At 37.9% G+C, this 18,524-nt stretch overlaps 3 protein-coding genes across 7 annotated transcripts in view; 1 reads left to right on the top strand and 2 right to left on the bottom strand.

Moving 5' to 3' along the window:
• The first annotated feature begins 2,083 nt into the window (after positions 1-2,083).
• Positions 2,084-12,438, top strand: LOC124428418 (synaptotagmin 1). Of its 4 annotated transcripts, XM_046972398.1 has the most exons (10): positions 2,085-2,450; positions 5,520-5,667; positions 5,773-5,898; positions 6,175-6,320; positions 6,402-6,500; positions 6,744-6,938; positions 7,019-7,195; positions 7,338-7,589; positions 7,774-7,994; positions 8,192-12,438. In XM_046972398.1, the coding sequence occupies exons 2-9, from the start codon at positions 5,523-5,525 to the stop codon at positions 7,966-7,968; spliced, it is 1,335 nt and encodes a 444-aa protein (XP_046828354.1). In that variant the 5' UTR covers positions 2,085-2,450; positions 5,520-5,522; the 3' UTR covers positions 7,969-7,994; positions 8,192-12,438. The 4 variants fall into 4 exon arrangements, with proteins under 4 accessions (XP_046828357.1, XP_046828354.1, XP_046828353.1 ...); XM_046972401.1 differs by having other exon boundaries at positions 2,084-2,450; positions 6,408-6,500; positions 7,774-12,438; XM_046972397.1 differs by having other exon boundaries at positions 7,774-12,438.
• LOC124428420 (pancreatic lipase-related protein 2) lies at positions 11,717-17,781 on the bottom strand. Of its 2 annotated transcripts, none has more exons than XM_046972403.1 (7): positions 16,458-17,781; positions 15,619-15,730; positions 15,051-15,199; positions 14,631-14,885; positions 13,958-14,149; positions 13,595-13,776; positions 11,717-13,259 (listed from the first exon to the last, which is right to left on the bottom strand). In XM_046972403.1, exons 1-7 carry the CDS (start codon positions 16,522-16,524, stop codon positions 13,107-13,109), a joined length of 1,110 nt encoding a protein of 369 aa, XP_046828359.1. In that variant the 5' UTR covers positions 16,525-17,781; the 3' UTR covers positions 11,717-13,106. The 2 variants fall into 2 exon arrangements, with proteins under 2 accessions (XP_046828359.1, XP_046828360.1); XM_046972404.1 differs by having other exon boundaries at positions 13,595-13,763.
• A 278-nt stretch (positions 17,782-18,059) lies between these two features.
• LOC124428411 (vesicular glutamate transporter 1) overlaps positions 18,060-18,524 on the bottom strand; it is an 11,288-nt gene continuing 10,823 nt past the window's right edge. The window contains exon 9 of the mRNA XM_046972381.1: positions 18,060-18,524. This exon is cut by the window's right edge and continues 6,287 nt beyond it. The gene's annotated coding sequence lies outside the window, so the exon portion shown is untranslated.

Genomic DNA, 18,524 nt, shown 5'->3' with positions numbered 1-18,524 from the left:
TATTTCATATTATATTAGACTTCAATAGGCATATTCATTGGACACATGCGTAGCAAGATGAAGACTCAGGAGAGGTGGAAGTGAGTGTTTTGAAGTTTCGAAAAAGCTTTATTGTCTTTCCAAAAATCATGTCAAAAAATGGTCGACGATAGTTTATGCAGAAAAATAAAACTTATGCTTATGTCATATATATTGTCATAAAATAATGAAACTTATATCAATATCTCGTTGCTTAAGACGCACACGTAATTCTCTATCTTTCTAAGTACATACAACGGGGCTCTTAATAGAGAAAGATAGATAGCATTAGGATATAGATAACAGTTTAAAGGCTTCCAATCGTCTCCGGCAAGCAACAAAAGAAACCGTCGAGCGTGATAAAATGTTATTACTGACACATATATGTATATATATATATATACACATATACATATATATCTATTTATAAATACGTCGTATATTATTCGAAGAATTTAGAAAGTATCGGCAAACGCAGATGTAAACAATAGAAGAATGATCGAGATTTCGCCCTTGGCACGACTTTTCCCAATCGTCCCTAGTAACGCGTCACACAGTTTTCGTTCTTGCAAGCAGCTCTCTAGACGTGTTCAGAACTGCTCTTCCTTCGTTTATTCTAATACAGAAAAGCGTGAAAGTATAATTCATTCGGTTTTTATTATCCTACTACAGAAAAAACGAAGATTTCTTATCATTTTTCTTGGTGTTTGATAAATTTACAATTATTATTATTATACGTTATAGTTATACGTTAATAATTCATTCTTTTTCCGTGAAATCATTCATCTTCTAGTGAAATCACAAATTATACATCTTGTGTGATGTTGAGTGAACAGTTAAAACACAAAATTAGTCATGCGATTAAGAAACCATTTAACTTGTGTTTAATTAATAATTAACGCTCGATAACGGCTCGAATAAGTGAGTTTAATATGTGTAAGGAAAATATATACGAATCCAATGCAGTAATTATCTTGATTTGTTCGTTTTCTTTGAAACGTGATCGATAATATTATAGAATTGCTAACGCTGTTAGAATTCACATACATATAAAATTAATCTATATAAAAGTAGCCTGTGATGTCCAATTATTAAAGTGATTATTCCTGAGCAAAAATCGATAGTTGGTAAATATTAAAAATATTTGGAATAAAGGCGATCCAGATTAGTAATTTAATAATGATACAATAATCGTGAGTCTTTGTCATCCTGTCGAAAGTGTGATATTAGATCAAAAGAGAAAGTCAAAATCTCGAATCTATTATCTTGTATATTTCCAATTTATCCCTATTTTGAAACATCAAGTTATTATATAACAAAGAGATTAGCCTAAAAAGTTTTCCTCTTCATTCGCAAAGAATATCCGAGAGGAAAAGAAATTATTTTCGCGAATGACTGTAGATTTACGACAATTTTACGAATGTCGCGCAACAAGAGGAGCTATAAAAATCAATTAGAGTAAGTATATATACATACATACCTGCATGCATGCATGCATGCATGCATGCATACATACATACCTACATATATATATACATATATATATATGTATGTACATATATATATATACGTATGTATATATATATATATATATATATATACATATATAAAGGAAATTTTACTAAAGGAACGATACACATATTTTATATAAGAGACGTGTAAGAAATTCGTCAGGAATGAAGCGAGAATGAAGTGAACTTATAGTTCAAGGAGAGAATCCGCAGCTTACGTAGAGACACCCTCGTCGTTCTTTTCATAGGGGTTGCTATCGGTTCTCCTCCGGCAACTACGTCGACGCGAACCGGCTCCTCCGTAAGCGCAAGGGGTTACCGCGTTATCATCCCTCTCTCGGCGCTTCTCCATTCTATTTCTCTCTCTCTCTCTCTCTCTCTCTCTCTCTCTCTCTCTCTCTCTCTCTCTCTCGGCGCAAAATGCCGGAAAACGTAACGTGTTTTATCGATTTCGTCGTACGTGGGTCGGCCATGTTCGCGTTTGCCATCGGTCAGGCGCACTCGCGTCCTACCTACCTCCTCTGTAGAAGCGCCGTGCCACGGATAGATTTTCCACCGTTCTAGCACCGTCGTGGATGTCGCAAGGGCGTTCGACGTCAAAAGCGAAGACGAGGTGGATGAGAAGGATGCGTCTCTAAACGGAAAATAATATTCGTGCGAGTTACTAATCTCCTCCAACACCATCGTTTATAGTTTTTTCCTTCTTACTCTGTCCGTCTATCTATTTCTCTATCCATCTATATCGGTTCGTCTACGTCGAGAGAGAGAATACAACGACAAAGTATCCAACATTACCTTCTCTTCTTTTTAACGTCGTTTGTTCTTCGATCGGACGACGGCATAACGACGGGGTGGATCCTTGGATTGGTGAAGATAACGGACTGAATAAAAAATCACCTTCGATAAGGAATATTAAATTACGTGAGTACATTTATTTCAATATCTCTCTTTTCTCTCTATTTCTTTATTTAAGTATTAAATTCTTTAAACGAATCTTTTATTAATCTATCTTTCTGTATATCCGTATAAGCGGCTATCGAAATGGTGACACGCCACGCTCCCTAGAATCGATTTCTCTCTTTCCCTACCTCTTTCTCTCCAGCTCTCTGTGATTTTTCGACCCAAATTCGAGATCCAATCCTATCCATTTTATATATATAGAATGAAGTTCGATCAACTCCTCTCTCTCTCTCTCTCTCTCTCTCTCTCTCTCTCTCTACCTATTTGAAGCACCAATATTCGTCTAATTCGTAATTTTCGTTACGGTCGTGCGTTTCTTTCATGTACGAGCAGAGTTGGCAACATTCCGAGAGTCTTCGTCGAAACGACTTAGAAGCCAGCAGCCTCTCCTTCTTTGGAGAATGAGACACACATTTCTCCTATATTTCTCTTTCTCGTCGTCTATTTTTCTCCATTTGTCTCCATTTGTCTCGTCGCCTTAAATTCCATGGGCAGACTTCCATGGGCATCACCCCCTCGTCGTTCGATTCTTTCATGCGATATATACAATGTACTTAATATTAAAGAGAGCACTTAATATTAAGATGTTTTTTTGTGCGATATAGTTGCGCGACACGTGATTTTATCAAAGAGAGATCATCTTTTCTGAACGCTTCTTTGTAAGAAGATGGAGGGGGTGGGTCATTCATTCATGCTGGAAGGGCGTTGGATGCCTCCTGCGTGACGATCATGACGAGGACGTCCTTGAGAAAAGGATGTGGGACAGTCGATACTGTTAACGAATGACCATTATCTTAAAGAGGAAGGAGAAGGAGGGGGGAGGAGTTGGGAAAAGTATCAACGAGAAGAAAGTTGTTGGAATTGAATGAAATTTAATAGGCAGCTTCTAAGCATATTTAATACGATTCACGCGATGATATCTTTTGGCTGCTCTAATAACCAATGGACGTCGTCATTAATCCTTTTTCTTATCGTTGAAATTTTATTTGATTATTTTGTTACTTTTTGACCTTAAACTTATTAGCCGATATCATTACCTATCTTAATCACTTTGATTTCTTAGGGATTAGTTAAGCTCGCCGCTCGAGGAGCCTTTGAAAACGCGTGTAGACGGAAGTGTCGTTGGTAATATTATTGGACCGGCAGAGTCTATAACTATCCGCTTGGTATCGATTTACCTCCCAAGTATACTCATGGACGGGTACATACATACTAACGTAAGCGTACATAATACCGGGGATGGACTCTGGTTAGTTCGCGCGAATCCAATCCCGATATCATCGTACGTTCGTCCAACGATCGTTACGTTCTTATTTTTAACTATAACATTTACATTTGGATAAAATATATATCGAAGTAAAAATTACAAATCTTCTTTTCACATATATAAGATATTTATGAAAATTCATACACCGGGCGTTCCATGAGGCTTAAAGAAATATTACATTTTATATATAAATTCGATCCTTAACATTTTATGGACCGCAGAAAATAAGCACAAATCTTTAGATATAGGATAACCTTTGGTCGTAGCGTCAGCGGTCAGAACAGTATCAACATTAGCTCACCGAGCGGTGAAATAATCCTATTGAAAGACATCCGTATCGATTTTACATACATTACGTGCGACACAAGTAAGATGCTGTGCTACTGCTACCTTTGTAATTTTCACGAGAAAAGAAAAAAACAAAAAAAGGAAAAAAGAGAAGAGAAAAATGTGTCAACGTTCGCTTTTATTTAATCTTTTCAAATTGTTAGAGATATATTACCTAAATGTGACGGATAATGTCCTGCCCGATGAGGGGAAATAGTTCGAAAAGAGAAGAAATAGTTCGACCTATTCTAACGAAATGGGAAAGCTTATCAACGTCAACCTGTCGCTCATATCATCGCGATGAGTGCTCCCCGTCGTGCTGTCGAATCGTTACACTTTCGCTACCTCTCAGCTTTTTACCCAAAGTGCTATGCACGTACCTACAATCTATACGTATATATATATATATATATATACACACACATAACGTATATATATATATATATATATATATATATATGTATGTATGTATGTATGTATGTATATACTGGGAAAAGAAATAGAAATCAAAAATTGCAAAGGTCCTCGGCAGACTCCTTAGGAAGAATGGTTACTCTCCAATTTGTCCTTTTCTACTTTTGTACTTTACCCTTATCGTTCCAACTGAAGAAGAATATAAAACGGAATAAAAATAAAAAATAAAAATGAAGGGAAAAAAGCGCGCAAATCTTGGTATCTTACCCGAATAATTGATTTTCCCACTTTTCTTTCCCGCAATGGATAATTTCTGCCTTTCCTTTATTCCTCGATCCTTCCATTTTGTCTCTTTGCTCCTTTCTCCAGTTTATTCGATACTTCCTCACGGATGGTGTATACACCGACTCCCACGCATTGATCGATAAACCGTATTGCCGCGCGTGCTGGACTTTGATTATCTCTTTTACCTCATCGCTTCTACGTACTATTCATTCAGTCATCTATTCCTTCGTCCACCATCATTTGACATTTTTGTTTGTAACTTTCCTTACGAAATGTACGATGCTTATACTCAAATGGAGTTGTTCCATTTTTAAAAGAAAAATTGAATCAGCGCGACTTTAACCTCGAAACGCGTTTTAAACACGATAAAAGAAAAAATTTATTTATCATGGCTCGCAACCGAGTCCTGCGCGAGCGATACGCATGCGAGTTTCGAATGCCGTGCCTACCGCGGAAGTGGACAACAGAGATTAGGGAGAACGAACGCGTTTGCACACAAGCACGGGAGATTATTACGAGTCGAGATATTATTTTTCATTGAGTGAAGCATACTCGCTGTATTTTAAAGGAAGGTACTCGCTCGCATCGTCTTTTTCCCATTTCATTGATCTTCTCCGAACTTTCCTCCTACGTACTGACGTAGACGTAGCTCGGTACGTGATAAAAAGGAAAAAAAGAAAGAGAAAGAAAAGAATACGCGTAGAATCCCATCTAATGGATAGTTTTGAATCGTTCAGAAAATGCCACCTGTTAAGAGGGAAGCACCGTCAGAACCGGCGCCAGCAGCAGCTACCTCGGAAAATGTGGAAACGCAAGAGGAAACGTCGAACCTTCCGCAATTGACGTTGAAGGCGATGACGAGTACCGAGGAGGCAGTAAGAAGCGGTAAGTTTTCAAAGGCATTCCATTTTTTCCATACGAATTCGTTATCATCGGCCTAACATTTATTTATTAAACAATTCGATTACTTTTTCCATTACTTTTATTCAGAGACAGAATCGGAAGTCACGACGGAAAGTACGATGAAAAATTTGAAGGATCAACTAGGAACATTATCGAAAGATTTGGCCGAAGAAATGGGTATACCAACGTGGGGCTTAGTCGCGATTTTAATAGGTATGGGACAAATTTGTGGAGTTAAACGTATTTGCATTAAACGTCTTTTGCCAGATCATGAAACCTTTCTCGATGAAATTATTTCAAAGAACTAATTTCGTACGTTTACGTGAAAAAAAAGCATAAGCTTTGAAAATGTAGAAAAAAGAAAAAGGAGCCTACGCTCTGCATAAGCTTATTATATGTATGTAGTCATTGTATGTAAGCATTTATTGTACTCGTGTATGATCGACGCGATGGTCATCGAATATAATATCTTTATCATATCGTACGTAGCCGTCGGCGTAGTCGTCCTTGGAATTTGTTTCTGCTGTATAAGAAGATGCTGTCGCAAGAGACGTTCCAAGGATGGCAAAAAGGGCCTAAAAGGAGCGGTGGATCTGAAATCGGTTCAATTACTTGGAAGTACGTATAAGGATAAGGTACGTACTCGGTGTGCCGTGTTTATCTGTAGATATTAGAAATGCATTCTACCCTCGTGGAATCCACTTCGATGTCCTTAGGTACAGCCGGATATGGAAGGACTCACGGATAATGCAGAAGAGCCCGACGAGGCTGAAAGCAAACAGAGCGAAGTCAAACTAGGAAAGCTTCAATACAAGGTAGAAGAAAGAAAGAAAGAAAGAAAGAAAGAAAGAAAGAAAGAAAGAAAGAAAGAAAGAAAGAAAGAAAGAAAAATAAATAAATAAATAAATAACAACGGTACTCGATATCATACGTATCGCGTGTATACGTGCTTTTAGGATAATGGAAATGCGTCTCGTTAAAATTGCTCAATAATTCTATTAAATTCCTTATATCTCAGTTGCGTTGGCTCGATCGACTTCAATGTATTGAATTTTCAGCTCGAGTATGACTTCAATTCAAACAGTTTGGCAGTGACGGTGATACAGGCCGAAGAATTGCCAGCTTTAGACATGGGTGGCACTTCGGATCCTTACGTAAAGGTATACTTGTTGCCCGATAAGAAAAAGAAATTCGAAACGAAGGTCCACAGAAAGACGCTGAGCCCTGTATTCGAGGAGACGTTTGTTTTTAAGGTCCGTTTAATTTTCATTAGATTCCCTTTCATTTCTCATAAATCCGTCATCTTTCATTTCTCGTATTTTTATCGTTACAGAATGTACCTTACGCGGAGGCCATGAACAAGACACTGGTATTCGCGATCTTCGACTTTGATAGATTCTCGAAGCACGATCAAATCGGTGAGGTTAAAGTACCGTTGTGTCAGGTCGATCTCGCACAGACCATCGAGGAATGGCGAGAATTGCAGAGCGTCGAAGGAGAGGGAGGACAGGTAGGCTTAAGGGAGATAATTGATTGCGATAAGATTGTCGGACAGAAGATCTAAGAAAGATAACTTCTTCGTATCTCTTCTTTCATAATTTTCCATTGGAAAGCGAATTCGATCGTATAAAGAAAAAAATTGTTCATTGCAGGACAACAAATTGGGTGATATTTGTTTCTCCCTGAGATATGTACCAACGGCTGGTAAACTCACGGTGGTCATTCTCGAAGCTAAGAATCTAAAGAAAATGGACGTTGGTGGTCTCTCGGATCCTTACGTCAAGATCGCACTCATGCAAAATGGCAAGAGGCTCAAGAAGAAAAAGACATCCATAAAGAAGTGCACTCTTAATCCCTATTACAACGAATCGTTCACCTTTGAAGTTCCCTTCGAGCAGATCCAAGTAAGGAATATATAACGTTTGCCGATTGAGTTTTGCATTTCTCGCAATATCGTATACTTTTAATACGTCTATAAAGGGAGAACGAAAGAGATTGAGAGAGAGAGAGAGAGAGAGAGAGAGAGAGAGAGAGAGAAAGAGAGAATATATCGTTGATAAGTGATTGATATAACGTTGTATTTTACAGAAAGTGCAATTGGTCGTAACAGTGGTGGATTATGATCGCATTGGTACTTCGGAACCGATCGGCAAAGTTGTATTGGGATACAACGCGAGTGGAACGGAATTGAGACATTGGTCGGATATGTTGGCATCTCCGAGGCGTCCAATCGCTCAATGGCACACACTCAAGGATCCCGAGGACGGAGATAAGAAGGATTAAATTGGTTAAATGAATATTCAATCGAGGTAACGTCCTTCCTCTGCTACACCTAACCAAAAAATACTTTCTATAAGATGGATTCAAGAGATATAGACGGCGCCTATATGCATACCACATCCACATTATAATTTCTTTCGAGACGAGATCCAAGAAAGCGTCGAGAGAAGCGAGAACTCTGAGTGTCGATAGAATTCGTTGGCAATAACTAATCGTTTCTTTGCAGGAATATATCTCACGAGAGAGAAATAATAAAAGGAAACAAAAATGTGTGAAAGTGAAGAGAGAGAGAGAGAGAGAGAGAGAGAGAGAGAGAGAGAGAGAGAGAAATTATGCGGAGGAAAATGAACGTGATAAGGAGAGAGAGAGAGAGATAGGAAGTAAGAAAAAAAATACTTAGCAGATATTAAACGATCTATGATTAAATTAAATAACGATAAATACCACCAAGAATTTAGAATTAACAATATGTTCTCATGGAATGTAGTGTCTTGTATATATACATGCATACATACATACATACATATATCTACTATTACTTCTCTCCGTAGATGTAAAACACATTTGAATAATAATTTCCCGAATGAATATGCGTTCTCTTCATATCTACGAGAAGCATTTTGAAAAAGAAAAGGAAAAGACACACAAACAAACACATATGTGTATAAATTTGTTCATGGCTATATATATATATATATATATATATATAGGCACGCACACATATATACACATATATATTTATCAAGTTACTTCGAATAGAGTTCTTTATAAAGCTAAAATAAGAAAGATGATAAGAAAAAAACTACTCTAAGAGCTCTTACGGTCCCTTTGACGTTTCAGCGCAGATTTAATAAGACTCTTTGTAAAGTAATCGATATTGTTCATGTTAAATACGTTGGACTGAGATAAGAAGACACATAAAACAACAAACATTATATACACGCATATGTACGTGTCACGAATGGCGTGCACGTTGCGTAACCAATGTGTGAACATTTCTCGGGAGAGTATAAATAAATCGTAAAATATAATAAAAAGAACAAAAAGAAAAAAAGAGACATAGCGAGCTTCGTGCGTAAATAAGTAAAGTAATTAAGTAAGTAACCACAAGATAGTTGTGTTTTTCGTGTACAAAATAACGAGAGAGAGAGAGAGAGAGAGAGAGAGAGAGAGAGAGCGAAAGTGCGAACGTGCGACGAGCGAACGAGCAAACGAGCGAAAGAGAGTGAGAGAAAGAGAGCGAGAGAGAGATGAATAAACAAAATATAAAAAAATTAAATTTAAAAGGATTACAACGAAGCTTCCGTCGATCTTTCGACGCATTTAATTCGCCACGTACCATCGACGCCTATGTGCAGAGAGAAAAGAGAAGGAATACGTAAAAAGGAAAAGAAAGGAAGAGATGAAATGACGGCTTCCGGTTGTGGCAAAGATTTTCGGAAAAAAATGTTAAAAACACAATGAATTAGACAAAAGGAAAACAAAAAAAATAAAAGGATGGCTATATCCGTTACGAAGAAGACGCGTTATCAAAGCAGACCGGAAGCGAAAGAGCTATGGACAAAAAAAAGAAAGAGAGAAAAAAAAGGAAAACATGACTTTAAAGAGACCTGGGGATGACATTTTTTCTAGCTTGCCAAAATCGAAGGCACATAAGAGTTGTTTCACGCGAAGGGCTCGTGAAAAGGTTTCCTCCATTGAAGAAAAGTCTGCTTTGATGAATGTCTTCCAGACTTCGTAAAGAGGACTCGACGACGCATATATACATATATATATATATATATATATATATATATACATATATATATATATATATATATATATATATATATATACATACACGTATACATATATGCATATGTATATATACACATACCTACATAGATATACGTATAAGTAGCACACGCGCTCGCTCGTTCGCTCGCACATACGCATACACATATGTGATAAGACTTACGATTTTCTTTTATCTGTATTTTACGCGTATGAAACGAATGAGAAATAATTACAGAAAAAGAAAATAGCGTAAGTCATTTCTATGTCGTATACACGTGTAACGCGAACGTGAGCGCGCATACGTATACGTACATACGAGTGTATATTACGTGTATACACGCACACATATACACACACGCGCACACACACAAACACACACAGAGAGAGAGATATAAATACCACAAGTTACATCCGCAGATATTGTTATAATTGTTTTACAAAAGACAAGAAATTATGAACGGGCCTATCCTATTGTACGTACGTGCTTGTTAGACACATTTCGGCCAACAAATTATCTCGATTGAACGCGGACTTGAAATCAACGAGGAAGATAAAATGGCGAAGATAATAAAAAAATAATCGAGCGTTTAAAGGAAGATCAGTGAGCGTGGAGAAAAAATGGATAATAAAAAGAAGAAACGCGGCGGGGAGAGAGAGAGAGAGAGAGAGAGAGAGAGAGAGAGACGGAATACAAGCTACATTCTACGCATTAAAAAACATTTTGAAATATTTTACGAAGGCAGAATCGTATCGCCGTTTTAAATGATCGTAATAAAATCTTACGGAAGAGAAGGAATGAAAAGGGAGTGAGGAAAATGAGATAGGAAGAAAATAAGAAAGTGTCCGACATATGTTATCGGAATGTCGCAACTTCTCGACTCTCCATAAAGAAAATTAAGACAAAACCGTCGTTTGGTTCTATCGTTTTCCATTCAGGACCAATTATCTCGCTAGCGCGTTCCAGATGAAATTACTATTATTATGCAGCATTGTACTTAAATGAAAAAGAAAAAAAAGAATCTTTAAGGCGAGTTCGTAAGTATAACTGTTAAAAAGTGTCGTGGGTTGGACGATGACATCGATGAAACAAAGACGAGAAGAAAGAAAAATATCGAATCGAAAGGTGGAACGAACGAACTCCTTGTCCATTAATTCTCGTTCATTCGCTTCCTTCTATCTTTTTCTTTCTCTTTCATTCAAGCGAGGATAGAACGACACTTTGCTAAGGTACTATAACAATATAAGCGTTCGATATTTTGTTGAGACATGGAGGAACATATGTACGTACTCGTTGCATCTTTAAAAGTTAGATTTTGGTAATATTCGAAATCATGATAGGAGGCATAGTGTGCGATATACATAAGTCAGAAATTGTGACTCACACGGCGACAGTTTATTATTAACTTCATTACAGCCTTTTCTCCTCATTTCGAAAATTTCTGTCTCGACGAAATTTCACAATTGCGGTTTTTCCGCGTGCGTGCTTTTTAGTAATACGTGACGTAACGTCTTTCTTGCGACAGAAATATTTAATGAAGGGGAGAGAGAGAGAGAGAGAGAGAGGGAGAGAAAGCGATTTTAAATAAAAGCGTACGCACCGGTTACCCCTATAATTCACGATGGTGGCGTAGACACATTAGCTATGCAATAAACGGCCGCCTTTCGTTCCTTTCGAAATGATTTCCGCGCATTCGCGTTGCGTGTTCGCCACGTTATCGCAACCGATAATGATGCTGGTAATGGTTCATCAATGTCATCGGCCACGTCTTTTCGCGACGCTAATTCAAATATTTAATTGAATATTAGAGCGATGAGATAAAATTAGGGCGATGAGAATAAAAAATGAAAAAAAGAGCACGCGTGAAGTTTGTTGGTTTTGTGGTTAGTTTTCGCGAGGGAGGAAAACTGTCCATTTTTTACAGTAGATCCTGTGCGTTCTTTACATATAAGATAGGAGGATGCTTGTTTCTTGTTGTATAATATATAAAAAAAAAAAAAAAACCTACAAAAACAACAAAAAAAGCAACTTTCCTGCGTTTTAAGGGGCCGATGCTTGATTTCGTCCGCAGGATCTACTTCTCTTTTTCGACGTAGACACTCGCAGACTTTAGATCTCCATTTAAGAAACAGAACAAGTGAGAAAAACAGAAAGGAAGAAAGAGAAGAAAGATAAAGAAGTACGTCTTGGAAGGAAGGAGAAGGAAAAGGAAATGGTGATCCTGACGACAAGCATCTTTCTGAAGCGTCCCATCTGAAAAGAAAAATAATATATAAATATAGATATATATCCCCAGACGCATATATATCTCCTTCGAAGTAACGTGGACTTTTAGGAGAGAAAGGAAATGAGAAAGAATGGAAAGGAGCGAGAGGGAAGCAGTTGAAACTCGTATATTTGATTGTCTCGTCCAAATGAAATCTATAAAGGAAAAAAAAAAAAAAGAAAAAAAAGAAAAAAAAAGAAAAAAATGAAAGGTAGAGATGGAAGAAGGGAGTGGTGAGGAGAGGAGAAGAAAGGCAAAGAGAAAGAAATTCATAAATGCAGTCAGCTTGAAACGAGGATTGTATCGGGAACTTGTAATCATTCCATTGCATATTATACATATTAAGGTTTAGTGCGACAATGTACTGTAAATCCATAGAAGTTATTATTATGTCCTTAATTATTATGTAATAAATATTGTTGTTAACATAAAATCATACAAGCGTGTTCTATGGGAACGAGGAACGATGTGAAATAAGGTAAGTGAGTTTTATATAAGAAATCTAATAAACGCATACAGCGCACATCGCGCAGAGACACGTAAATATCGTATCTGTGCGTATTCCTTGATCGTATTCCTTGAAAAAGTATGAAAGACGTTAAATCTGAGCGATCGAACTTGCGCGATAATCATTCTTTATCGAATTAATATTATAATGAAGCGGCCGCACGGCGCGATGTTTAAAAATAATCAATGAATAACTCATCAAGATGATCTCATAGAAAAAAGATGAGATTAAAAGAAGAAGAGATTAATCATCTCTCGTGTTGTCTCTCTGAAAGGAAAAAAAAAAAAAAGAAATTGAAATTGAAAAAGTAAGAGCTTGATTATTTTTCTTTTATTTTAGCCGGCCGAAAATAAACTTAACGGTGCCGTTATTAGGTCAAAGGGTAAATTGGGTCGTTTGTGAAACACGATAAAAAGATGTTACGTCTTTATTATCGTACAACTAATTTGACGAACGTAAGAAGTTTTGAAGAGACAAGAGAAACATAGGACAAGAAGCGTAATAAAAGAGCGTCGTTCATCACGACGACGAACGCTAACGTTAGACGACTAACGATATTAATGAATTAATCAATAAGTAGGTAGACAGATTCGCTATTCTATAATTATATTGATAAGCTGCTTAAGCAAGCTTAATACTGGCGGTAGGACGATTGCTTCCGACTTGTCTGTCGCTGCTTTTTTGCGGGAAGTCCTCGGGCGTACGGTCTGTGTGCGTTTGTTGACAGATAGAAGATGCCTCGTGCTCTATTCAAATGTAATCGATGAAACAAACGAAAGACGATTAGAGACAGGAAATAATCTGATAAATGGAACGTTCGAACAGTTTAAATGGGGATCAGCTTGACTCGAATGGTTCTTTTCTTCTTTCAAATATACACGAAATCTATCCAATGATTTCTCACAATGATAAAGATGTAACAAGAGGACTTTTTTTCTCTTTCTTTTTCTTTTTTTGCCTTTGCCTTTGCCGCCGCCGCCCCCCCCCCCGCAAAAAAAGAAAAAAAAGAAAAAAAAAAGAGAGAAAATGTCCGACGATATGACCGGGATAACGGGAGGAGTATAATTATGAGAAAACTAACGTATGCGGCGTGTCCTCTCCCATGAGAATGTACTTTTCCAACGGCGGATTGCACCAGCCAATCAGGTAAGAGAAAAGATTGCCGCAGGGTGCTGCCCAAAATCCTTTCTTCGTTGTGATCGACTCGATGTAATACGGTGTCACTTTGGTGTGGTCGCAGGAGAGCGTTTCTAAGAGGTGAAACTTTTATTCGGCTCGTAATACCGATAGTTATAATACGACGAGTAATGAGGAATAAATAATAATAAATATATCGCGAGATGGAGTTTATCCTTTTAAAATTATCCTTGTAATAGATCGATCGTTTTCTAATAAACGAAATGATGATTTCGAATGGCGAAAAGAAGGTGGCGATCGTACTCACGGAGCAGAGAGGAGGTCGCGCATCCGGGTTGGCTCGATCCGCCGTTCACGTAGAAATCCGCGTGTCCGTTCGGTCCCCATTGGCCTAAAATACCGGCGCCGGTGTGTATGACGTCGACGAAATGGGCGTCCGTCTCGTCTAAATCCATCGAACGATTCCCGTTCATGTAGAAAAATATCGTCGGATCGAGGCCTATCCCAGAAAGGACATAGACACTTTAACGAGATTCGATTCCTTCGAACCGAGATACTTTGCTACTTCGTCAATCGATTTTATACGTCTTCAATAGATTCCGAAACAAGCTTTCTCTTAAGCGTGAAGATTTTCATTTGGTAAAAAATACTTTCCCAAATAAATGAGTCTGATAACGGGATTAATATTGTATAAAAGGGGAATATTGTGAATGAATCCAGTGAAAGTAAATGCTGATGCGAACTTATGCACGAAGAGATCAGAAAGCTCGAGCGAATCTCTCCTTTTGTCTTCTTCGAAAGCGTGCCGGACAACGGCATCGAAAGTGAAACGTGTACATTTCAGGCAGAAATTTATTTATCGCGTGGTAAGAAACGGAAAAGAGAATATTGGCGTAATATTGGTGTATAGGAATAAATATTACTATCTATGTATAGAGGAAAATAATGACGATATATATAGATATATTGGAAAAATTTACCCGTTATCCTGCCGAGCTTATCGTAGGGCAAATAATTGGCAATCAGTCCGGCGATATGTGCGCCCACGCTATAACCAAGGACATGAATATTCTCCGCCCTTGTACCTCGAGGATGGTCCCTCAAGTATCTCACCAATTGCGCGATACATCGGGAACAGAAATCTGGTCCCCATTGTATTTGTGAGAGACAGGGCTCGCGTACCAGCGTGCCGTAATCGACAATAATGATATTGTAATCGCCTCGAGTGAAGTACGCTAAAACGTACGAGGAGTTTTGTAACAGAGCTTCTCCCAGCTTATCATTGATCTTAATCATTAGTCAAACAACAAATCAAAGATTAATCAAATCGAAACTCGATCTTTGCTTGACTTGCATTTCAAGAGAGGTGACAAAAGTTTTCTTTTTTTGTTTTGCTTTACCACGTCTAAGATCCGTACTAGGTGCCAAGTTTCTACCACCGCCAAAACCGTGAATAATGATTTTGGTTTTATGGGATTTATTGAATCTGGAATAGTAGAGCGACTCGAAGCTTCGAACGTCCAATAGTAAAGGATCCTTTTGCGTGTCCCTGAAAAAGAAAAAAAATCGTCTACGTTTAATTTCTATTGCAAATAAATGTATATTTTCTCATGCGTTTCACCATAGTCAAGGTGATTGTGACGTAAGCAGGGTCAATGCTAAGTATTAGTGCGGTGAATGTTGTTGTTCGTACGGAGCTAAGCGTTCGTGTTTACACGAACGTAGATATCGGAGAAAGGTGAGCTACGAAAGGAGGACACTTTCGTTACGGGAGATGAGAAATGGTAGTGATCTTGAAAACGAGAGTCTCTTTAGCTGCGAGACTAAAGCTTACTTTAGCGAGTCTTTCGATAGTCGAGAATACGCAAAGCTCCTTCATAATTTTAATAACAATTGTCCAATATAATCGTGACCGTTCGCAAGAGGTTAAGGAAGAGGATACGGGTGTTTATGAAGAAGGAAGTTTACCTGGTGTACAAATAAAATTCAATTTGAGGATGTGGACACTCGAAAGGTGGCTTAGCGCAGGACGTGCTGTTGAAAAGATCCTTCAGAGTTTTGTTTTCTGCGCCTACGTTGTCTGCGAACAAAATGGATAATGCAATGGAATGGAAGTGACAGAGGATTAAGTAACGGACTTATTAACGACGCTTTATAATAGACCAATACGTTTATTTATTTATCCAATGAACCGCGCAAATTATATCGCTCGTTTCTCGGATCGTTGCTTCGATGAAAAGAAGAAAAAGAAGAAAAACGAGGCAAGTGGGTGAAGGTCGAGTAGTCATGGTCAAGCTCGATCGACCTTTCATTTTTTACTTTCTTCGCAAGATTTTTATACGTTTTTCTTCCCCGAGATGTTGCCGATCGATATCCTTGCTCGAAAGAAGAAAAGAAAAGAAAAGAAAAAACCGATTACGATATGGATTAGAAAGAAGTTATCTCTCTCTCTCTCTCTCTCTCTCTCTCTCTCTCTCTCTCTTATTAGATATATTTCTTTTAATATGCGTCCTTGTAAAATGGTATGTCGTAGAAATGCAAAGCCAGGAGGAACACGACTAGTCGGGTTCGTTCTCTTTAATAAAAAAGACCCATTGATAGATAAGAAACGGGCACTTGGAGGAAGACAATATAAAAGATTATCTATTCGAAACTTTGTCTTCGCTTTCACGCTTTTTAAATACAACTGGTACGTTCAACTTGAGACGAATGGTAATCCGTTTGGCCGGTGAAAACGTTTCTGGCGGCGATCCAAGATAGAGAGATTTGATCGAATTCAAAAATGAATACATATTGATTTTACTCACGTTGACGGACGAAGATCGAGGAGAAGAGTACAAGAAGAAAAAGGTATCTCTCGAGATTGACCGCCATCTCCCGCACTTCTTTGGTTCGTGATATAACATTCAGGCACGTAGATGATTGAGAATGAAAAATTACTTTACTTGAACTTATTTTGCCAAAAGAAAAAGTACAAAGTATCAAGAAAGTTGGCGTGCTCGAAGTATGAGGAAGGAACGGCGCCGGGAGGTAGGGGAAAAATATTGAAAATTAATTGACAAAACGTTATTTTCGAGACGAAACGCGCAATGAGCAAAGTATAAGAAGGATGCGTGCCGGGCCTCCGAGTGGCCGAGAGCGCAGCTATGAGCGCAGCTGTGAGCGCATATGTGAGCGCAGCTAGGAGCGCAGCTATGAGCGCAGCGCGGTTGCGCCTACGAACGAAAGAACTCGAATGTACTCGCGTATCGGCGAACACGTGGAGGACCCACTTTCCCCTACCGCTCTGTTCGCTACCTTTCTTCTCTCCTCAACGATTTTCGTCAGAGATCCACCATGTTGCTCCGGTTTCATGCAAATGATCATCGTTTTATTTCGACCAATTGGAAAATAATAATGGCACTCTTATTTTGTATTTGGAAATATTTGAAGTATTAAAGAAAAATTAAAGATTAAGTGGAACGATCGAATGTGATTGTTTTCCTTTAGATTCGTCCACGATAAATCTATTTTTTCGTTTTCCTTCTATACACACACAACACACACGTGTACGTACGTATGCATGTATATATGCACAATGACCGGAGGAAAACAAATTTCTAATTCGTCTCCTTTCTCCGGTTTTCCAACTCTCTCATTTTCCTTTGCGTCGTTACTTACGTAAATGATGGAATATAACGGCGCTCTGACGTCATCACATCTATCGTGAGACGAATCTCCTAGATCCCGACGATATCATATTTTCAAATGAAATATTAGATTATTATGATATAATTGTGGAAAAATGAAATATATCGTTTTTATATTATTATCGTCATTTATATTATTCGTTATTCGAATGAAAATTCGGCTGATAGTTCGTATACTACAAGTACGACGGATACGCGTCGGTATTTAATCAAGGAAATGTTCTTCCACGTTTCGAGTGGCAGCTGAAAAGGAAAGAGGAACAGGAAGAGGAAGAAAGTACGTCGAAAACGAGCGATCTCCTTAAACGTCACACGAGATATTCAAACGCGAAAATAATCTTTAGCATTATCGAGCTCGGTGATTGCTCGAACGTTCCGACGATCTTTTCTTTTTTCTTTCTAATTAAAATGTTGGATCGTATGCACGTAAGTATCATATATACCATACCATGGGCTAATTATCCTCCCTCGTGTGCGTAAAACCACGTATCACGTATCTATGTATTCCAAGTACATCCGTCGACGATTTCGCATGACGACACGTTGCAACGAATTTCCAAAACTGAACAAAAATTAAAGATATTAGCTCGTAGAAAGTGAGAGTCAATTGTCGACCGGCTATTTAGAAAAAGAAGAAAGAAAGCAAAAAAGAGAAAGAAAGAAGAGAAAATTAAGAAATTTGAATACAATATATCGTTTAAATATTAACAAGCTCAAGGCTTAATGAGTCTTGAAAAGATCGGCTTCCACTTTATTGTCAATAGCCGTCAGTAGCAGTGTTTCTCGGTTTAATTACACAATACAATCACAATACAATATACATACATATTTTACATAATTGTCGAGATATTAATTATTAACAAACCAGACGATACCGGCGTGTAACAAGAATTTGATAGATTCTAAATTTTGCAGCTATGAGAACGCGACTTTTTAACTTTTTTATCTTCTTTTTCTCATTTTCTTTGTTTTCCTTCGTTAGAGATATAACAGGTATACCGATCGAACGTACGTTGCTTCCTTGACTTTTATATTTTATCTTTTGTCACGTGAATTACACACACACACACACACAAACTCGCACACACATTCTTGAAAAGTTTATACATATGTGAGAGAGGGGGAGGGAGGGAAAGAGTAAAAACATCGAAGAAATAATAAATCTCAATTGTGGGATATAATCGA

The sequence above is a fragment of the Vespa crabro genome, chromosome 12, assembly GCF_910589235.1.
Source record: "Vespa crabro chromosome 12, iyVesCrab1.2, whole genome shotgun sequence".
Lineage (NCBI taxonomy): Eukaryota > Metazoa > Arthropoda > Insecta > Hymenoptera > Vespidae > Vespa > Vespa crabro.
This window is presented reverse-complemented; position numbering and strand designations above follow the sequence as displayed.

Excerpts from the sequence above, each read along its gene's own strand:
- LOC124428420 (XM_046972403.1), bottom strand. The coding sequence starts at position 16,524 with ATGGCGGTCAATCTCGAGAGATACCTTTTTCTTCTTGTACTCTTCTCC. Across the intron at positions 15,731-16,457 it reads CTCGATCTTCGTCCGTCAAC|ACAACGTAGGCGCAGAAAAC; the intron begins GTGAGTAAAATC and ends TTTTGTTCGCAG. Across the intron at positions 14,150-14,630 it reads TAAGCTCGGCAGGATAACGG|GCCTCGATCCGACGATATTT; the intron begins GTAAATTTTTCC and ends TTTCTGGGATAG.
- LOC124428418 (XM_046972398.1), top strand. The coding sequence starts at position 5,523 with ATGCCACCTGTTAAGAGGGAAGCACCGTCAGAACCGGCGCCAGCAGCA. Across the intron at positions 5,899-6,174 it reads CTTAGTCGCGATTTTAATAG|CCGTCGGCGTAGTCGTCCTT; the intron begins GTATGGGACAAA and ends TATCGTACGTAG. Across the intron at positions 6,321-6,401 it reads GAAGTACGTATAAGGATAAG|GTACAGCCGGATATGGAAGG; the intron begins GTACGTACTCGG and ends CGATGTCCTTAG.